At 44.2% G+C, this 19,930-nt stretch overlaps 1 protein-coding gene across 1 annotated transcript in view; it reads left to right on the forward strand.

Annotated features, from left to right (window-relative positions):
* ANKFN1 (ankyrin repeat and fibronectin type III domain containing 1) overlaps positions 1 to 19,930 on the forward strand; it is a 1,946,563-nt gene that overhangs the window by 1,203,404 nt on the left and 723,229 nt on the right. Inside the window, exon 11 of the mRNA XM_069654938.1 lies at positions 1,235 to 1,351. Coding sequence (XP_069511039.1) covers positions 1,235 to 1,351 — 117 coding nt within the window. The remainder of the gene's footprint in view (positions 1 to 1,234; positions 1,352 to 19,930) is intronic.

Here is a 19,930-nt window from a genome sequence, read left to right on the forward strand (position 1 = left end):
ATTTGTGAATCTTGCTAAAGCATATGTGTGATTACTTAAATGAACAAACAGTTTTTTCTACGCTTGGTGGGCTAATTAATTTGGTCTAGCTTGCCGATGCACATTCCAAACTGTGAGGCGACATACCAGGTGGCTGACAAGGTGACTGACAACTGTGTGCTAAGAATTGGTCTTGTGCGTATTATGTTCACTGTGCTCCTTTTCCTGGTACCATGTGTCATGTAATCCTGCCGTTCACTGTGTATAAATATGACATTTTTTTATAAATATGTACACTTTGTGACAGAAGGCAGAGGTATAGATGAAGCATTTGCTGTTGTTGTAACACCATTTATACACATTCTGAATGAATAAACCTTTGACTGCCAAACTGCACTGTGCCGGTATCTTATTCTCGCGGTGTGTGTCTAAAAGTGGGCATTATGGATGGATTATTTCCGACATTCCATATTACCAAAACATTTCAAATTTTACCCACACTTTTTTGTACTATAACTCAAATATATAATACAAAACTGTTCAGTTGATTTTCTATAATCCAGAAGACCCATTGCCCATCTCCCAAGGGATACATATATCTTCCATTATACGCCCCACTCCCCATCTGCCAAGGGTTATTACTGCCTGCAAATGTTAAAGTCTAAAGTCTTGCGAGTGTGCAGATACTAGCTGGTAAAGCCATAGTCGGGGGCTGTAAAGTTATATTAGCATCAGTGTAATCCCTGTACGGAGGGGTTGGAATTCATAAACCATATAGTTGCAGTCTGAAAAGAGAAGAACGGAAAAAAGAACAAAATACTGAGTGTATTATTGAAGAACAATGACATTTTACATCGCACAACTGACAAAAATACTTGTAAAACTAAACAAGTATCAGCCAAGACAATGTTATTTCTTAAATGTAAATTAATGCTTGCATACAACTCAGATATATAGGAGAGAACCACATTCCGGTTTACTGTCACAATTCTTTGTATGTTGTTGTTACTGTTTCTAGTATTTTGGTTGTTCAATGTGTTTTTTGACTGATGGATGCTTTTCACGAAAGTTCCAGTCCATGTCCATGTAGAATCCAGAATGTGTTATAACTTGGAAAAGTCTTGCCCTATTTTATGTGGTTCTCATTTTTACTTATGTAATGTGCATATGTACTTTAAATGACTACAGCTACATGTTGAATGTTGTCCTTGAACAAAGCCAACTACCTTCTAATACGGTACTGTATGTTTTTCAGCTGTCTTGTATGTGGGATGATATCAGGTGGTTAAGGCAGAGTATGTCAATATCCATGTCGTCTTCAACAGCACTTCAGGCCAGACAAAAGATGCTTGCTGCAGCAGCACAGTTACAGGTCAGTTCAATCTTTTCAGTAGAAAAATTCAGTTATGGAGTTAGAACTCAGCCGCAGGCTCAGAGGAGTCAGTGAGTATCTATTATACTGCTACATTTCATCCTTACTAATGATCAGTCCAATATAGTGTTATCACTCTTCTATATCAGACCACACAAAAATACACCCAAAGATCATTCAGGTGCTCGGGGCAAATGACTAATATTGCACCCCACCTCATGCGGTTGCAGTTCACCCCGTAACAAAAGCAAGGAAAAAGTTGATTTGGAAGGTGCTGAGTGGCAAATGTGCATCAATACACGTATTTCATGTGCCATTATTTTCTCCTTTTATATATTTCGGGCTTTGTGATCTACTGAACAAATTGATAGTTTGTGTGTACATTAGTTGCAATTGGTTGCCTGTGTTGGCAGTCGAATGCAGACTGGTAGATGTCTTTAGCTCCACTTTTTGATGATTGTGCATGTTTTGTGTTAAATGTGATAAATGTGTGCTGTCACTTTGTAATGGTGTATGCTTTATTGCTGTGCTTTAGTAATGACTTGAAGTATATTGTTATTGTTTGTTTTGTTTAACTCAATGTTGTCTAGTAATGCACTCCTGATGCATCACTGACAGTTTAGCTGTGCAGGATCTGCTTATGCCATCAGTAAACTCGGAACAGTGTAATACTTGTTGTTGGAGGAATTCTATTAGAAAGCAGGGCTTTAGTGAGCAGAATGCACTCAATAAATGAAAATATGAATGATAAAGTCCATCATGCACATGGCTGTCTATAGCAGAAACATCTTTAGTGGGACATTTGAGGGTTGACGTGACATATTTTGGCAGCACCTGGACATGTGAGAATATGCCTTTGATAGAGTGACTATGCAAACATTGCGCTGACATCAGGGCATTAGAGGCTGGCTTTGGCCCATGATGGCAGTATTACCCAAATGGACCTTTTACAATTGACCTTTTGCGCAATTGGCCTAATTATAGTGGTCCTAATTGACCTTCTGCACAATTGACCTTTATATTATTTTAGTTATTTTATAAATGTATTGGGTTGGTTTTGGATTACAAATAATACAAGGGGATTGGGTGGGGGGTTGCAGGGGGTTTTGGATTGGGTGGGGGGTTAGCGGGGAGTTTCCCCCACATATATGTCCTAATAGACGTTCTAAATTAGGTAAATTCTCCCAAGGTCAATTCTCCCGAGGTCAATTGTGAAAAGGTCAATTAGTATAAAACCATGATGGCAGCTTCTGCAAAGGTGTACATTACATATGGTGACTTACTATGCCATGTTAAGTCATTACTGCAGAGTTAAAACTGCACTTTGCATTGTGATGGTACCTGTACAGGTGGGGTTTTACCATAGACTATGTTGGTATCAGTTAGGGAGGTTAAGGCTGCACTTGACCCATGTCTGACAGAGCCTATTGAGTCTGCAATTGCTTCTTTGTTAATGATGTGCACAACTCCAGTATCCACATGTGCATAAAGCAGGGCCAGGTTTGTTTTTTTAAAAGTGGTGCTGTGTTAACTATGCAGCCCAAAGAGGGGCAACACGTCATGTAAACAACATTTAAGCTTACACATAAACAAATTGAACAGGGGTTGGCAGCCTGTGGCTCTCCAGATGCTTTTGAATGCAAATCCCATGAGCCCTCACCATTCACTATGCTGGCTGAGCTGATGGGATCTGAAGTCCAGTGCTAATGGGATACAGTCAATGGTTGCAGAACACTGAATTAGAAACATTATTTTCACATTTTGATTATTAGCACAGGATGTGTATGATCTCAACAGCACTCCACCATGGTGTGCCCTGACCTTTCAGGCATTGCCACTCTGCTCCATTGGTTGAGCATTATAGCTGTGTACTGTCCAGTCTCTATAAAGGCATAAGAGAGCTCTTCTAAATCTATATACATGTCTGCTAACATTGGCAAATGCGAGGATGCCACTGTAAACCCACAAGATCTACGGTTATTAGACCAACCAGGAAAGTCAATCTTTCTTACGATGTCACTGTAACAACGAGTTGAGCTAAAAAAACTTACTGTAACAGCAGCAAACACAATTCACATTCTTTACAACTAAATTGCAATGTTTTCCAGCTCATAAATGTACCTTTGTTATATGTTTCCTCACCTGTAAAGTTCAAAGTTGTATCTCTTCTTATATTTGATCTTTTTTAACTTTCAATTTCAGTTATCAATCACAAAGCAATTAGTCATTGTGCTATATTCCTCCTTTCAGGGAACTAGCTCATAAACAATGCTCCCCAGAAAGGCTTTGAATTGCTATCTGCGAAACAGATAGTTGCTGGGGTCGTAAGGGTGCAGAAGTATGGGTTGGACACAAAGTGACATAGTTTTGGTTATAAAAATGTATTAACCAATAAAAGGGTTGGAAAAATGACTTCTCTGTCCCTAAAGCTAAGATGGTTTTCCCTGCCTCAAAGGAATCTAATGTGAACATCAGGATGTCAAATAAACAGCCCGTCAATGTTGCATCCAAAAACCTGCTTCAGACCCTAACACTAATAACTTAAACCTAATGTGCAAGAATACTATATTCACAACTAAAGTGATGATGACAGTTTGTGTAAACAGAAAGTTACAGATGTCCTGGGTTGTCAAATAAAGAAAGCAAATGTTCCTTTTCCACACAGTAATATTTGAATTACCAGGGATTGTCTCCTTTCCCCTGAATTCCTTCTTGTTTCTAGGATCTCTCCTCCTCCTTACGTGACTTCCTGTATGTAGAAAAAATAACTCCAAAAGAAAACATAGTGTTCACTCAGCCAGGGGACTTGTCTCCCTTCCATGGGCTTTATGAGCTTTCCAAAGGTGCACTAAAGTTCTCAGACTTTCCGTGCTTTCTTGACAGAACTTCACCGTATTCTTAGCCTTTCAAAAGGGTGTGGGTCCCAGACATGCATAAGGTATTATACCAGCTTAGTGTACTCTCCTGCTAAGCACAGGTATTTTTCTTGTCTGTCTCTGTTTCTCCCAGTGTCCCAGATCCGCTTGTTCTCTTGCTTTCATATGGGTGCGGGTCCCAGACTCTCAATGCGGTTTCACAATAGCTCAGTTCACTCTCCTGCCAAGCATATGTTTCCGTCTGGAATGTCTCTGTTTCTCTCAGGGTCCCAGACCCTCTGATTCTCTGGCTCTTATATGGATGCTGATCCCAGACTCGCAATAATGCCTCTTACCTACATGGTGTGCTCGCCTGCCAATCATACACATGTTCTAGACCTTCTTAGCTTGTGCTCTGTATTAGATCCCCGATTCCTCCTGGACCTCTAGCACCTCTCGGTCTGCATGCATGCTTGTTTGTGTGTTTTGCATCATTCGAGTGGTGGTGGTTGGCTTTGAGGTTCTGGCAGCATTTGGGTGCCTTTTTGGGATGGCGGTGGCTCCGCTGGTTACTGCTTCCTTCTTGGACTGTAATTTGGCTTCCAGCAGCGGTCAGATATCTCTCCTTGTCGGCTGTTACTTCGTCAGCTACTGCTTCCTTCTTGAGCTGCGGTTTTACTCTCCAGCAGCTTCTCGGACTTCGGGACACCCAAAAGGTTTCTTGGGCAGTGATCGCCATAGTCCCTTTGTCCTGAAAAAAAGCATTTGTGTTCCTATTTGCCTTTGTGTTCCTATTTGCCTTTGTGCACAGTGTCTTGCAGATCGTCTCTCTGCTTGTCAGGATTGCGTCTTCTGGGTGGCCTCCTTGGAGGATGGCTCTTCATGCTGACACGTTGTCCCTGGATCTGCCTGTTCCCAAGACTGTTTGCTTCCAGGCTGGCTTCTCCCCAGGTCTCCTTCCATTTCCGGTTGGCAAAGGTTCCCTGTCTGCTGGTGGGTGAACTGTCCCAAAGCCCATTCTCCATAGAACACAGCTTCCCTGTTCCTGGCTCCTGGATCCTCGAGAAAGGTCTTGACAAAACTTCATGATTTGCTCCCTCTATTTAAACTACTGCTGGACCCAAAGGAAGTCGACATCGACTGGACTGTTCAATGTTTTTCCTATAGGTAATCATAATGCATCCGTACTTATCCCTCGTAACAGTACACTGATCTTGAAGTTCCCTTGTAAGTCAATGGATTTTTTTTTTCTTGGTCACAATACCGGGAAAGGGATCTTCATTTAGGTAATTCCTATTCTTCATTGCCCCAGTACTTTCTAGGGAAATGGTAGGGTGACAATAACTCATGACTATATTAGGGAAGGGGTAGTTGTTAGGGTTGTAGGAAGGGGGTCTAGTGTTAGAGTATTGGTGGGGATATTGTTTTCTCTTCAGATAGTCATCCCTGGTCCCATAAGGAGGATCCCTACCCATGAGATTCTCTCACAGAGTACCATCCCCAGGTGGACTATTGGTTAGAAGCCTTACCTTCCTGGCCTGATGCAGGGACGCTCCACCTAGGGGAGAAGTGATGATATCCGAAGATTCATCACAGGGGATTTGTCTAAATGATCTGGGATTACTGTGCTCACCTTTGATCTGTCTTTAAAATGCTAAGGACATGTATGGGCATCAACTAGCTTCAGTTATCAAGGCTAGATAAGCTTGTCATTTCAGTCTGTCCACCTGATCCCAAAAGGTTCTCTCAGGTAATCTGTTTCTTTCTCAGGGAAGGCCTATGCATTCCTTCTTATCTGGAAAAACACCTCTAAAGGAGAAGTTTATTACCTCCTTCCAACTGGAGTCCCAATTAGCTTTTCTCCTCTCAAACCAAATCTTTTCCTTTTCTGCTTTCCCAAAACTGTCCCTTCTTCCTATCTGTTTGAGTTTAAATACCCATCAAACTTCACCAATGTTGTGCCACTTTATTTGGCACATTGAGATTGGCCTGGGTTAGGTGCGCTTCACTTCCTCCCACCAACATGAGTCCTCCACCTTGTATCCATTGGCCCAATATATTCACTGTATCATAAGGGGATGTGTTAGCTAGAAGACAGCTTCTAGGGGGGAAATGTGATCTTAATAAGATTATATATTCTGATTGGTGAGCATATTCTGAATCTGGCGACATCCTTTATGTGTATGTGACTACATGTATAAGAGAGTTATTCAAATATGCAACTTTATTTATAAATTATACATTTTAACATATGATTTTAATATGCACATGATTCATATCAGCTGACTGCATTCCGATCTATTGTTATGGTTCTAAAGTTATAGCTGAAAATATATTTCCCATGGTCACATTTGAATACATTATTTGGTGCAAAACATGGTATGCTCCTTCAAGTTCGGAGGTCATGGCCTGTTCCAGGCCTCTGCTATTAAGAATTCACATACTAATGAATCAGACACTGTATTTAAATTAATTCTGATTTTCATAGTGCTTTCACCAAAACACTGTAAACACTTATGTGGTACATCTAAACAAACAAATCCAAAGTTACATAATCATATTAAAGTGGTTAAGAGAAAGACAGAGATACAAGATAGTTCTTTAGATAAACATAGAAGAGAGAAAGAGAGGAAAAAGAGTAACTGTCCAACGGAACATTGTTCCAGTATTTGGTGCAAGGAACCACCAATAATAAACAGGATTGAGTTCTCATGGAACTTGAAGGTGAGCAGAAAGAGAGCAACAAAGAGCGATAGGTTGGAGCGAGACCAAGAAGACAGTTAAAACACTCCAAAGGAAATTAAATAGCAGAAAGCTTTGAAGTTAAACCAGTGAAGGATAAGTAACACAGAATGGACAGAGTCATGAGAGGAGATACAAAAAAACAGACAAATAGAGGAGTTGTATGTGGGACAAAGGGGTGCCATTTGCTACACAGGAATACCAAGAAAACATGCAGAGAAGTAGCAAAGATAAGAACAAAACAGCATTAACATTAAACAGTTAGATGTGTGAAAATAAATAAAAGAATGCGGTTCATGAAACGCAAACATAAATGGCAGGCTCATGCAGTTGAAGTGATATGATCTGAAAAAGGAATAGCTGAATCTATTGACCAATCAATCATCTTAAAATAAAAGATTATTTATTTGGGCTACAAATCCAGTGAAAAGCTCATATTTTGGCAATTTTTTTATTTGGGAACAATGACTTTTGTCCTTGGTTAGCACAGATTTGTCCATTAGGCTTTTAAGCATGTGTTGAGTGAATGAGTATGGGTGTCTGTGCTTTCCACGTTTCAAAAAAGCTAGCATTTGCACCAACCAATAGTCTAAGGTTTGAAACTAAGTTAAACATTTCCAGCATACTGTTCAAGACTGAATGTATCATCTACAAAGCAGTCATGAGCAGCACACCAGCTGTTGGCTAAGCTCCACAAATCTGGTGTTGCATGCTCCCTACACAGCAAATAGACCACATATTTTCCATATTAGAATTTGGTATCTTGGAGGACCCCTGGAATTGTGTCCACCCAAAGGAGTGAACTATATGGTCTCACCCATTCAACACACACTTTTGTGCATAACTTGTTGTGTGGGCACAAAGGAATTCATTGATGGAGTGGTGGGTAGAAGCATAGAGGAAATAACCAATTCAGAGTAAGGTTGAAAAAATCTGGGGGACAAACATTGTTCTTACTCAAAGATGAGAAGTTTGTTTCTTCGGAAGAGTTTAATGCTTTCTACAGGCTAAAACAGTGGTCAATGACCAGTCCCCACAAGTCAGCTGCTAACTGCCAAAGAGTGTATAAGTATGCAATCCTGTACATCATTGTCTAACGTATATATTTTCAACACTCACACAGATAAGGGCTCCCTTGATGATATATTTTTAAATGTGCTTTCTCTGGTGCCTCACCAAGCCGAGTCTGACATGAATGACACAGAGATATGTGCAGAGAAGTGCCCATTAAGTCATGAAATCAGCAAGCTGGGTTGTTAACTGTCACTGCTTCTTTTTGACATTTTGGTAGAACCACTTTTGGTGGCAAACCGACAGACTCAGGAGATTAAATAGGTAGAGGTAGGTGGGCTATAGTTCATATTATCCCATTTATTAATGACCTATTAATCATACTCATTGACATGTAATGCACAGCCCCACCTCTATTTTTATGTTTGAGTAATCCAAGTGAGTGTAGGGTAATAAGAGGTTATGCCTTTATCTTGGAACTGTTTTAGGAAGGGCTTTAGAATGTGCACTCTCAGTTGCGTGGGTGGTGGGATCATTTAATTAGATGTTCATTTAAAATGGGAAATGCATTGTATTTTTGGATATTAAATATAAATATATTTCGAAGGGATTGTGTCCTCCGACGTATTCCTCATCTTAGATATATCCTTCCAGCTCTGCTGGCCTCGGAAATTTTTTTCTCTAGAGGGCGCTGCGCGTCGACGTCCCTCGAGTCGATGTCCCTCGACAGCCGCCGTATCGACGCTCGACTTCATCCTGCCTATAAAGGCCGCGCGCAGCGTCCGTTGCTCAGTTCCGTTTTTCCGCGCTTACTCAGTGCCTCGGAATACCGTTGCTCAGTTCTTAGTCAGATTAATCCTATTTACCTCGAGTTATTCGATCCATACTCGATGGCTTCCTCGTCGGAACCGACAACTCCTCGATCCGGCTTCAAAAAATGTCAAGATTGTGGGAAAAAGATGTCGTTGACCGATCCTCACAGAAATTGTCTGTGGTGCTTGGGAGCTGAACACCATTGTTCGGAATGCGAGGACTGTATGTCCATGACAGCTAAGGCCCTGAAGGAGCGTAGGGGGAAGCTGGAGAAAGGTAAGACTTTTAAAGCTTCTTCTTCGTCGACGAAGTCGAGACATTCGTCTCCTCGTCACCATTCACGCTCCAGGTCTCGGAGTGGGTCTCATCACTCCTCGAGATCGAAGCACTCGAAGAGGAGGCGTCGAAGATCCCCTTCTCCGTCTTCCTCTTCCTCTGTTTCGCCAAAAAGAATCCCTTGCCCCACGAAACATAGTTCCCGGGCTGAATGGGAGGAATGCCGAAAGAATATGATGAGCGTCTTCGAGAAAGCGGCCTCGACCCCCTCGAAGACTGCCGAGAGCGATGCTCTGGTCGAAAGACCCGAAGGTCAAAAACGCCGCGAGTCGCAGTACCCGGCGAAAGAAACCTCTCGAGCGCTTTTCGAACCCTCGAGCAGGACTATGACCTCCAAACCTTCCTCGAAGGTTCCGTCGACGCCCTCGACAAAGGTCCCGTCGACGTCGATGTCTTCGGCGCCGTTGTCGAGGGGTCCTTCGACACACGGGTCTGTCGACTCGACGCCGGCCTCGACACCGGCGTCGACGCCAAGAAAAGTCACGGTGACCACACATCCAGTGACAATCCCCAGGCCCTCGACGTCGATGGCGTCGATATTGTCGAGTAAAATTCCAATTCTGTCGAGGTCCTCGAGGCCTCCACCTCTGTTTTCGACGCCACGCTCGAAGCCTTCGACGACATTGACGTTTTCGAGGCCAATAATGACAAGTTCGGCACCAACTGCCTTGGAAATGGGATTTACTCCCTTTATGAGTTCAGAACAATTGAGAACTATATCCTCAATTATAGAAGAGGGTGATTTGTCTGAACAAGACACATTTGAGTTACAGGGACCTGTAACCCCAGTTAGAGAGGAATTTTCCTCTGAAGAGCGCAGATTAAAGGATCTTCATGATTCTTTACATGAGGCAAGTGGGTTAGACACTTCCCCTGAGGTGGATTTTGCTAAGCCAGACCCGGGGGAGGATGCTGAAACCCCCTACAGAGCCTTAATGGCCAGGATTACAGAGTTCATGGGGTGGTCTGCACCTTCACAATCTTTCCAGCACGGATATTCTTGACAAAGGCCAACAAGAGGATCCTGTGGTGCCCTTTCATAAAGCTCTTCAGAGAAAGATCATGACAAACTGGGAAACCCCAGATGTAATACCAGCAGTAAATAAAAAACTGTCTGCAAAGTACAGGGTATCTTCCACAGACCCAGAGTTTTTGTCTAAACATCCATCCCCAGAAAGTCTGGTGGTACAAGCAGCATCCTCTACCGATGTCAAGACGGCTTATCCTACAGTCCCACAGGACAGGGACGATAAAAAATATGATGCTATGGCAAAGAAAGTCTTTTCAGCATGTAGCATGGCGTTAAAGTCTGTTAATGCTACTTGCACCCTTGCTAGGTTCAGCCATACACTTTGGGAGTGTGCTTCTACAGCGGCTGACTGCATCCCGGAGGGAGAAGAAAGGGATGCGTTCCTGAATATTATACAGGACGGTAAAGACGCTATGTGCGAATCCCTCCAGACGGGCATTGATTTGGCTGACAGTATCAGCAGAGCAATGGCGGCAAGTACATCAACCAGGAGATTCGCTTGGTTGAGAAAGTCGGGTTTTGCCCCAGATGTGCAAGCCAGGCTCTTGAACATGCCATTCGATGGCTCTTCTTTGTTCGGGAAAAAGGCGGATGACAGTTTAGAGAAACTGCAAACTTCAAAAGCTGCAGCAAAATCCCTAGGAGCTGCAATCCGTCAGACTCCTTTTCGTCCCACAGGAACCTCTGCGAGGGGCAAGTCCTTTCGCTTCTACTCCGCATACTCCGAGGTGGACGGGGTAGATATTCTAAAGCCGCAGCAACAGCAGGTGCCTCTTTACCATCGGCATCTGCATCAGCCGCCCCAAAACCACTCTGAGGACTCCCCTCACAGGACACCTGTAGGAGGCAGGTTGACTCAACATCTGACGGTATGGCAGGCTATCACGTCAGATGCTTGGGCATTGGAAACAGTCGCCCAAGGTTACTGCGTGCCTTTCCTACGTATACCTCAGAGTCATCCACCGGGGATCAGCTCTCAGAAAGCTCCAGATCCGCTCCTCTTGCAGGAAATTTTGGACCTGCTAGAGAAAGGTGCCATAGAACCGGTACCTGTAGCGGAGAGGGACAAGGGCTGGTACTCCCCTTACTTTCTCATTCCGAAGAAAGACGGAGGACTGAGACCCATCTTGGACTTGCGAGAATTGAACAAATTCCTCAGAAAAGACAAATTCAAGATGGTCACTCTTTCTCAGATCCTCCAGGCCCTTCAGTTTCAGGACTGGTTGGTATCTCTGGACCTTCAGGACGCTTATTTCCATGTTCCTATCCATCTCAAACACAGGAAATACCTGAGGTTCGCAATTGGCAACTCTCACTATCAATTTCGAGTACTGCCATTTGGGCTGACCTCCGCCCCGAGGGTCTTCACCAAGTTAATGTCGGTAGTGGCTGCAAGTCTAAGGAGGGAAGGGATTCACGTCTACCCCTACCTGGACGATTGGCTGATCAGGGCTGTTTCTCCGGAGCAAGCTCAGATCCAGCTAAATCACGTGTGCCATTTCCTTCACAGACTGGGCTTCTCCCTCAATTTAAATAAGTCACAAATGATACCATCGCAGAGACTCCAGTTCATAGGAGCGATCCTGGATACTTCCCTGGGAAAAGCCACGCCACCAGAGGTGAGGGCTCAAGATATTCTACAGATGGTTACCAAGTTCCAGCATGCCCAACGTCTCCCAGCCTTCGACTTTTTGAGGTTGCTAGGCCTCATGGCATCCTGCATTTTCCTTGTGCCAGAGGCTCGCCTGAGAATGAGATCCCTCCAGAGGACTCAGTGGTCACAATTCTCAGGGAGAATGACAGATCTTCTTCAGGTTCCCGGCAGGGTGGCTCGAGACCTTCAGTGGTGGGCCTGTCAGGAGAACATTCTGAAAGGAGAACAGTTTTGGCAACCCTGGCCGGAGATACCAGTAGTCACGGATGCCTCACTCACGGGGTGGGGAGCCCACGCCAACGACTTGACCATCAGCGGTCGTTGGTCTCCATCGGAGTCCAGACTACACATCAACCTGTTAGAGCTGAGAGCCATCAGACTTGAGTTGAAGGCTTTCCTGCCAGCTGTACAAGGGAAGAATGTCCTGATAATGACGGACAACACGGTGGCCATGCATTACCTCAACAAAAGAGGAGGCGTAGGATCGCTACCCCTGTGCAGAGAGGCGATGCAGCTCTGGTTTTGGGCAATCCAAGAAGGAATCTCTCTATCGGCAGTTCACCTAGCCGGAGAGAAGAACTTGACAGCGGACGCTCTGAGCAGGCAGAACACAGTCTCCCACGAGTGGGAGCTAGCTCAGGAAGTCCTTCAAGAGATCTTCGCCCTTTGGGGAACCCCTCAGGTAGATCTGTTCGCCACCAGCCTAAACAGGAAATGCGACCTGTTCTGCTCAAGGGAATTTCCTCCGAGAGGAGCTCTGGGAGACGAGTTCATAGTGGACTGGGAGTTTCCGCTTCTGTACGCATTCCCACCGGTCCCTGTCATTCCTCAAATGATCAGGAGGCTGAGAAGATTCCGGCGAACCATGATCCTAATTGCCCCGGATTGGGCCAGGAGAACGTGGTACCGGACCTTCTAGACTTGTCCATCTGCCCTCCAATTCGACTTCCTCTCAGAGAGAACCTACTCACAGAAGGGAGGTCAGGTTCTCCATCCAGACATCAAAACCCTCAACCTTCACGCTTAGCTTCTGAACGGCTGAGGTACAAGGATTGGGACCTCCCTGATGATGTTATGGAGGTGTTGCTTTCGGCAAGGAGGCCAGCAACAAAGTCTTTATACCGCTGCCGTTGGAACAGATTTTGCAGCTGGTGTAGAGAACAGAATATCGACCCATTTTCATGTGGTACACCAATGGTTTTGTCCTTCCTACTATATTTGGCAAATTCAGGCCTTCAAGTTGGCACCATTAAGGGCTATCTCGCAGCGCTATCTATCTTTAAGCGTACTGCGGAAGAACCATCCTATTTCAAATTACCCTTGGTAATACAGTTTCTAAAGGGGTTAACCAATGTTTATCCCCCAAGACCATTCCAAGTTCCCCTATGGGATTTAAACTTAGTACTAACTTTCCTTATGGGTACAGCTTTCGAACCTCTCCATTCTTGTTCGTTAAGATTCCTTACCCTTAAAACTGTTTTATTAATAGCACTTACATCTGCTAGAAGGGTGAGCGAATTACAAGCTCTTTCTTGTAAACCCCCTCATACAATCTTTCACAAAGACAAAGTTGTCCTGCAAGTGAAGCCTAATTTCCTCCCAAAGGTGGTTTCTGAATTCCATATCACTCAGAAGATTACCCTACCATCTTTCTATCCTCCTCCACACCCGGGGAAAGAGGAAGAGAGGTTACACAGACTAGACCCTAGGAGGGTTTTAAGTTTTTACATTAGTAGACTAGCCAGGATAAGACAGGCAGACCAGCTGTTTGTAGGTTACGCAGGTCACAAGCTGGGGTTACCAATAACTAAGCAGACCATTTCCAGATGGATCATTCTAGCCATTCTGGAATGTTATAAACTGGCAGGGAAAGAGCCCCCTCAAAACCTTAGGGCTCATTCGACCAGAGGTATTGCAGCTTCATCGGCCCTCAAAAGAGGCGTGCCGGTTAAAGACATATGTGCGGCCGCTACATGGTCGTCTGTCCATACCTTTACACGTTTTTACAATCTGGATTCCTCCTCCAGTCAAGAGACTAGGTTTGGAAGGGCTGTACTGCATTCTATTCATCAATAGAAGACAGCGTGAAGTCAGTACTCCATCCTCCGAATATAGAATACTGCTATGGGAGCCTATCTAAGATGAGGAATACGTCGGAGGACACAATCCCTTCGAAGAACAAGTTACTTCTTACCTTGTAACGTTCTTTCGACGGGATGTTCCTCCGACGTATTCCTCATCGACCCTCCCATCCATTCCCGCAGTTCTACTTCCCTTGTTGTTGCAGCTTACGCTCCTTCAGGGTGATTAGTCTAGTCCAGACAGTAATACTGTGGGCTACAAAACGGAACTGAGCAACGGGCGCTGCGCGCGGCCTTTATAGGCAGGATGACGTCGAGCGTCGATACGGCGGCTGTCGAGGGACATCGACTCGAGGGACGTCGACGCGCAGCGCCCTCTAGAGAAAACATTTTCCGAGGCCAGCAGAGCTGGAAGGATATATCTAAGATGAGGAATATGTCGGAGGAACATCCCGTCGAAAGAACGTTACAAGGTAAGAAGTAACTTGTTCATCTTGATGATATTTCCTTTTCCCATATCCACATCATAAAGTAGGTCTATGTACACGTTTCTGTGAAATGTTTTGAGCGGAGATGCAGAAGGCAAAATTAGGATGGGTTTACACTGTTCAGAAAGGTAAATAAGGGAAGTGTGTTTTCAGGCTTTCAGCATGATGTACATGTCCAACTTGGCCTCCACATCACCGACTGTGATACAGGCTATCGATGTTTAGAAAGAAATCACAGCTTGTAGGGAATATATTCCAACTTTACAAGGAACTGCCTAATTGTGGGAGAACCCTGCAATCCAGAATAATAATCACCACCTATACTGGAAAATCTGGATTAAATCTACAATTTTCATTGTTGACAACATGTGGTCTAGAAGACCTCGCTGGAGTTTACCTTATTGGAAATATAAATATAATTCTTCTGACCAAGAGTGTTCCAGGTATCACCTTTTCCAGGTATCACTTTCTACAGACTATCCTGGTTTTGGAAAGACCATCCTTGATCAAACTGTGTTATTTGACCCACCCTGAAATGTCAACCCCTTATAAACTATCGATATCAAACAGTAATGAAGCAAACTAACAGGAGTAAAAAGGACCAACATGGAAGGTATAGCTCCGAAATTATTGGTCACCAGTGAAAATGTGTAAGTTCAGAATAAAAGGCACAGTCCATTTTTGTTCACATGGTGGTATTGCAGTGGCCCATAGGCCATTTGTGTTGGTACTGTTCAAATTAAAGGACTTCTGGCAACAGGTATGCCAATATTAGTTTAATCTTTGACTCCAAGGTGACCAATTCTAGCTGTCCTAAATATTGGCCAGTGACTTGCTGGACTGGTTCATTAGCATTTTCACCAGAGGATATACTTTGTAGGGTGTTAGTATGCAAAAAAGGACATCCTTTAACTAAAGAATAGGAATCATAAACCCATGCTGGACAGCTGTGTACAGAATTTCACGCTACTCTCATTCCATGAAAAGGGTATATTTGCAAGAAGGTAGTCATCCTGTCGTGCCCGTCTGTTCTCTGTTCATAACCGTCATGTTCCAATAGTGGTTGGTGTTTTAATAATAAAGTAAAAATCACAGCCCTGCATAAATGGTGAAATCATAATGCATTAAAGTCTGAAAATTGTGCATACAATCTTTTTTTTTTAAATTTACATGTTTATTAATTTTATAAACGTTACAACATCAATCCATAAACATTATAAAAACTGAAATGTATAAATAGGTTCACCACAAACAGGTTACTCAAAGCCCTAAACAGAAAAAGGTATATTACAGAATTTCAATTATGTCACAAATCTAAAAATCTGCTCCAGAATTGGTCAAATAAAGGTTTATCTTTTCAAATCTTGAGACTTGTTTTAGATCATCCAGCCATTCTGAAATCGTTGGCCTTTCATCACTTTTCCACTTCCTCAAGATGATTTTTTGACGGAATTTGCTGCCCTGAAAAACCAGTTCCTCTGTGGGAAAGAGAGATCTTCCACCACAACATCTTCTCCCAGAATTACAGTTGTGAAATCATAATCTTTGTGCAACATCAATATCTCATTCATCTTCCTAGGGACCCCACTCTAGAAAGATCTTAACTCATAGCAGTCCCAAATCATATGTTCAAAGGTTCCACTACCATGCTTACACCTTCAACAGGCATCTGAATCATGTCATGATGCCTGCCCCTCATGTCCCCAGCCCTCCAAGATGTCAGGCTGGAGCCAGGACACAATCACCTACATGGCCCTCAAGGGCCTCTCCATCCCTCCAAAGAGCCACTTGGAGTCAGACTTGTTGCTTGTGGCACCAGACTCACTCACTCCCATAGGACAGCATTGGGGATTGATGGGTCAAGATGGATGCCCACACATATTTTGGTTACCAGAACTGCATGTGCAGTCTAGTCTTTTGGGTGTTGTTCAGCCCAGAGACACCTGGGATACCCAGAGACTATTTAAGCCACGCCCAGGCTGAGAAAATTGCTTTGTGTTTTCTGCAACTGCAGCGTGACACTCACTGTGTTCGTATCGGTCTCCAGTAGGCCTGCATCTTTCTTCTGCACTCAGCTCCTGCAAGTACAAGAACACCGTTAGGAACAGCCTTACCTTGCGGCGCTTCTGCTCATGATTCATCGCTTCTTCTGTTCTGCGGTCATCTTCGGCGGTGTCATTCCCATCCCGGCAAGCCGCTTCCTAAGTAAAAGGGAAAAGAACAGAAAAAAGGCATTAGTAAGCATTCAGCAAATCTTTGCTTATTTTTTAAAGACTGTACGAGCTTCAAACGCTTACCTGAATCCCAGCCGCTCTGGGGGAACTCTGTCTCCCGAAATTCTCATCCATCTGCAAGAGAGAAAAGACACTCCAGGTTAGCGTGGAAACATCTAGAGGCGCAGCATACCCCGCTTACTCACCGCATTTCTTCTTCATAACCGGCATCCACGCTGAAAACATTGCGGCACCTAAAAGACACAGAAAAAGAACTCATACAAAAGGGTCGCATTGCGCATCACGCTCTCACTCACCTTCAGCGCTACTCATCTCAGCAGCACGTCGCCATCCCCGGACGCAGGCCATCATCTAAGGAAGGAAAGGAAAGAAATTAGAGAACTGTTCAAAAGACTCATTATACTTACCTGTCGGACTCTTGCCAGTGAAGTAACTAGGCAGCAACAAGCTTGCATCAATCAACGCGCCCCTGCGCTGAAAGCAGGGCGGAGAGCACGCTTTCCAAGTAAACAAGGCCCAGTCTCCAGTCGAGTAGACTCCAGGGAAGGGTTTGAGGTCGTAAGAGGTCAGAACAGGATGAGTGACGTCCCCGTGGATACCACGTGAGCGTTACAATCCACTAAACCTCTTTCATGTAGTTTTTGTGGCGTCCACTAAACTCTGTTTAAAATTTTGATTTGGTGACTCCTTTCCCCAGATTCATCTGCACTCAGACATCTCTGATTCAATTATTTCTGCCCATTTTGACAATAAGTCCTTATTCAGCTCCTTATACTGGTCTAGATTTGTGTACACCTTTGAAGCCATACCACCTTCAGATTTATAGTCTCTCAGCCAGACCTACCAACCTCTGCCCTCATCCGGAATCTTGTTCACTAGAGCTTTCTAAAACGTCTTATATTCCCCCATAGTGCAATCTTTAAGATCTTTAATCAGAGTCAATTGTTTAAAACTGATCCATTTTCCTCCTTCAACCAGATCCCCCAGCCACCGTACACCTCCCAGTAACCAGTTTGGTCAGAAAAGAGTCTTCCCATCCAACTTAATGTCTGGTTTCAACAAGATTGAAGTAAAAGCGTTGTCCAAAACCTCCTTCTTACTTTTCTTCCAGAGATCTTTCCAACAAGACCTCATAAAAGTAGTTGATGGAAAACATTTGTAGCCAGTTCCATCCACCATTAACAGAATTGCTCTGGGGGAAAGTGGAGAAGATATACATGTCTCCGCCATTCTCCAGACATCATTTGAATTGTCTATGAAAGGAAATAAATGTCTAGCCCCAAACGCAAAATGATAGTTTTCAAAGTCTGGAACGCCCAGACCACCGCACTCCTGTGAAAGTATAGTTTCCAAAGTTTTAGACGTGGCTGTTTACCCTCTCATAGGAAGGTCTGGATCAAGTTCTCTATTTTCTTCAGAAAGCACTTCTTAATCTGCAAGGGGATCGTGCTTAGAACATAGTTAATGCATGGTGTTGTCATCATTTTAATTGCATGCACTCTCCCCATAGCCTTTTTCATAGCTCATTACATCTTTTTAAGTCTGACTCCAAATTTTGGACCACGTGTGATAAATTGACCTCCATCATTTTAGACACATCTTTAGTCAACCAAATTCCAAGATACTATATCTTGACAGGACACCAATTGAAAGCAAAGTTCCTCATTGTCAACGCTGAGCATGATTTTGATGCCTGCAATGCCTCAGATTTTGACCAGTTGATCTTGTACCCCGAAATCCTGTGAAAAATGTCAATTTGGTTAATTAGTGCTGGGATTGAAGACTCCACATTTTGGATAACCAGCAAGATATCATCGGCATAAAGCCAGACTTTTTGACAGGATTCTCCATAATGAATACCTTCAATTGCCGTGTCTTCTCTTATCTTCACAGCCAAGAGTTCCATTTTGATGACAAATAAAATGCGCGATAGGGGCAACCTTGTCTTGTCCCCCTTTCAAGTTTAAATTTGTCTGAGACCAGACCATTAGTGTTCACACTAGCTGTAGGTAATGAATATAATAGCCTTATCCAATCTATCATGGTTTTCCCAAATCCAAAACCTTCCAAGGATGCCTGGAGATATTTCCACTCTGTCCGGTTGTTAGGGAGAATTCTCTCTTTAGGCTGAATTTCCTAACCTAGGAGGTCCCCCAGCAGCTTTGCTGAATTTCTGGAGTTTTTTTCTCCTGCCAAGAGTGAGACTCTCTTTTTCCCACTCTTGGACATGATTTATGGTGTCATAGTGACATCCCACCATAGACTCCATACCCTAGGACTGACTACTGTCTCCCAGGGCATATAAAGTCACCATTGGCTTTATTAGTCCCAAATTATGAACAGAAACCAGTACAAACCATCATATTGTGGACGTACTGGTCGGGGAAATTCGATTGCCCCGGGGTCTGTTAGTCGAGGGGGCACATCCCCGTCCCCCCTGATCGAGTTTTGGCTGGTGGCAGTGGATACTACTTTTTATATTCGACTGCGAATATATCCCAATGGGATTTTCCCATTGTTCGAGGCTACCAACTTTAATTATTTAATTCTCATAGCCTCGAACATACCACCGGTTTATTTATTTAATATTAATTCGCCGGTTGGTATTTTGTTGCCAGGACTCGATTTTAAAATGGCGTTTGTGTTCTCTTCTGTGACTCCAACCCAAGTCGAGCCCTTTGTTCCACTTTTTGGCAGGCTTCTCCACAGAAGCCTCCAAAAGTGGTGCCACTCTGTCTGGGTACACCCTGGACTGAGTTACCTTGGTAACTCAAGTCGCTCTCTTGTATGATTGGCCCAAGTGGTGAGCCGGCCGGCTCACCACTTAGCATGTTTGATTGACAGCTAGGCTGAGTGAATGGGGGTATGCTGCATAAAAGCAGGGCTTTGGGGACTGGAACTTCAGAAGTCGCCACAGGACCTGAGAATCCGACGAGGGAGAAGCCGAGCCGACCAACCATGAAGACACCACCGGTGGAGCCCTGCAGAACCGACTCACCACTTCCCGACGACAGAGAAGATCTCCAGGCTGGAGAGGCTTCTTCCCCTGACTGTTGGGCACAACCAGTTTACCTTCTTCTCTTCGCACCCCAGACCGGCTTGTGGTCGAATTGCCCGTGCCAAGCACCCCGGCAACCGGATAGCCACTTACCACTGGACTGCGAATAAAAGGACCGCTCCTTTTACCTGAGAAACTCCGCAGCTGGTTTCTTCCCTGGCAGTGCAACGGACTCTTGTCTTCCTCCCCGATGAGATCTTCTCTTCCCCCGGACGACGCACTGACTTGCATCCGCTTCCAGGAACAACTGCCCCCGCTGGAGTATTCTCACCACTTT

The sequence above is a fragment of the Ambystoma mexicanum genome, chromosome 3q (assembly GCF_040938575.1).
Source record: "Ambystoma mexicanum isolate Mex_15411 chromosome 3q, UKY_AmexF1_1, whole genome shotgun sequence".
NCBI classification, from domain to species: Eukaryota; Metazoa; Chordata; class Amphibia; order Caudata; family Ambystomatidae; genus Ambystoma; species Ambystoma mexicanum.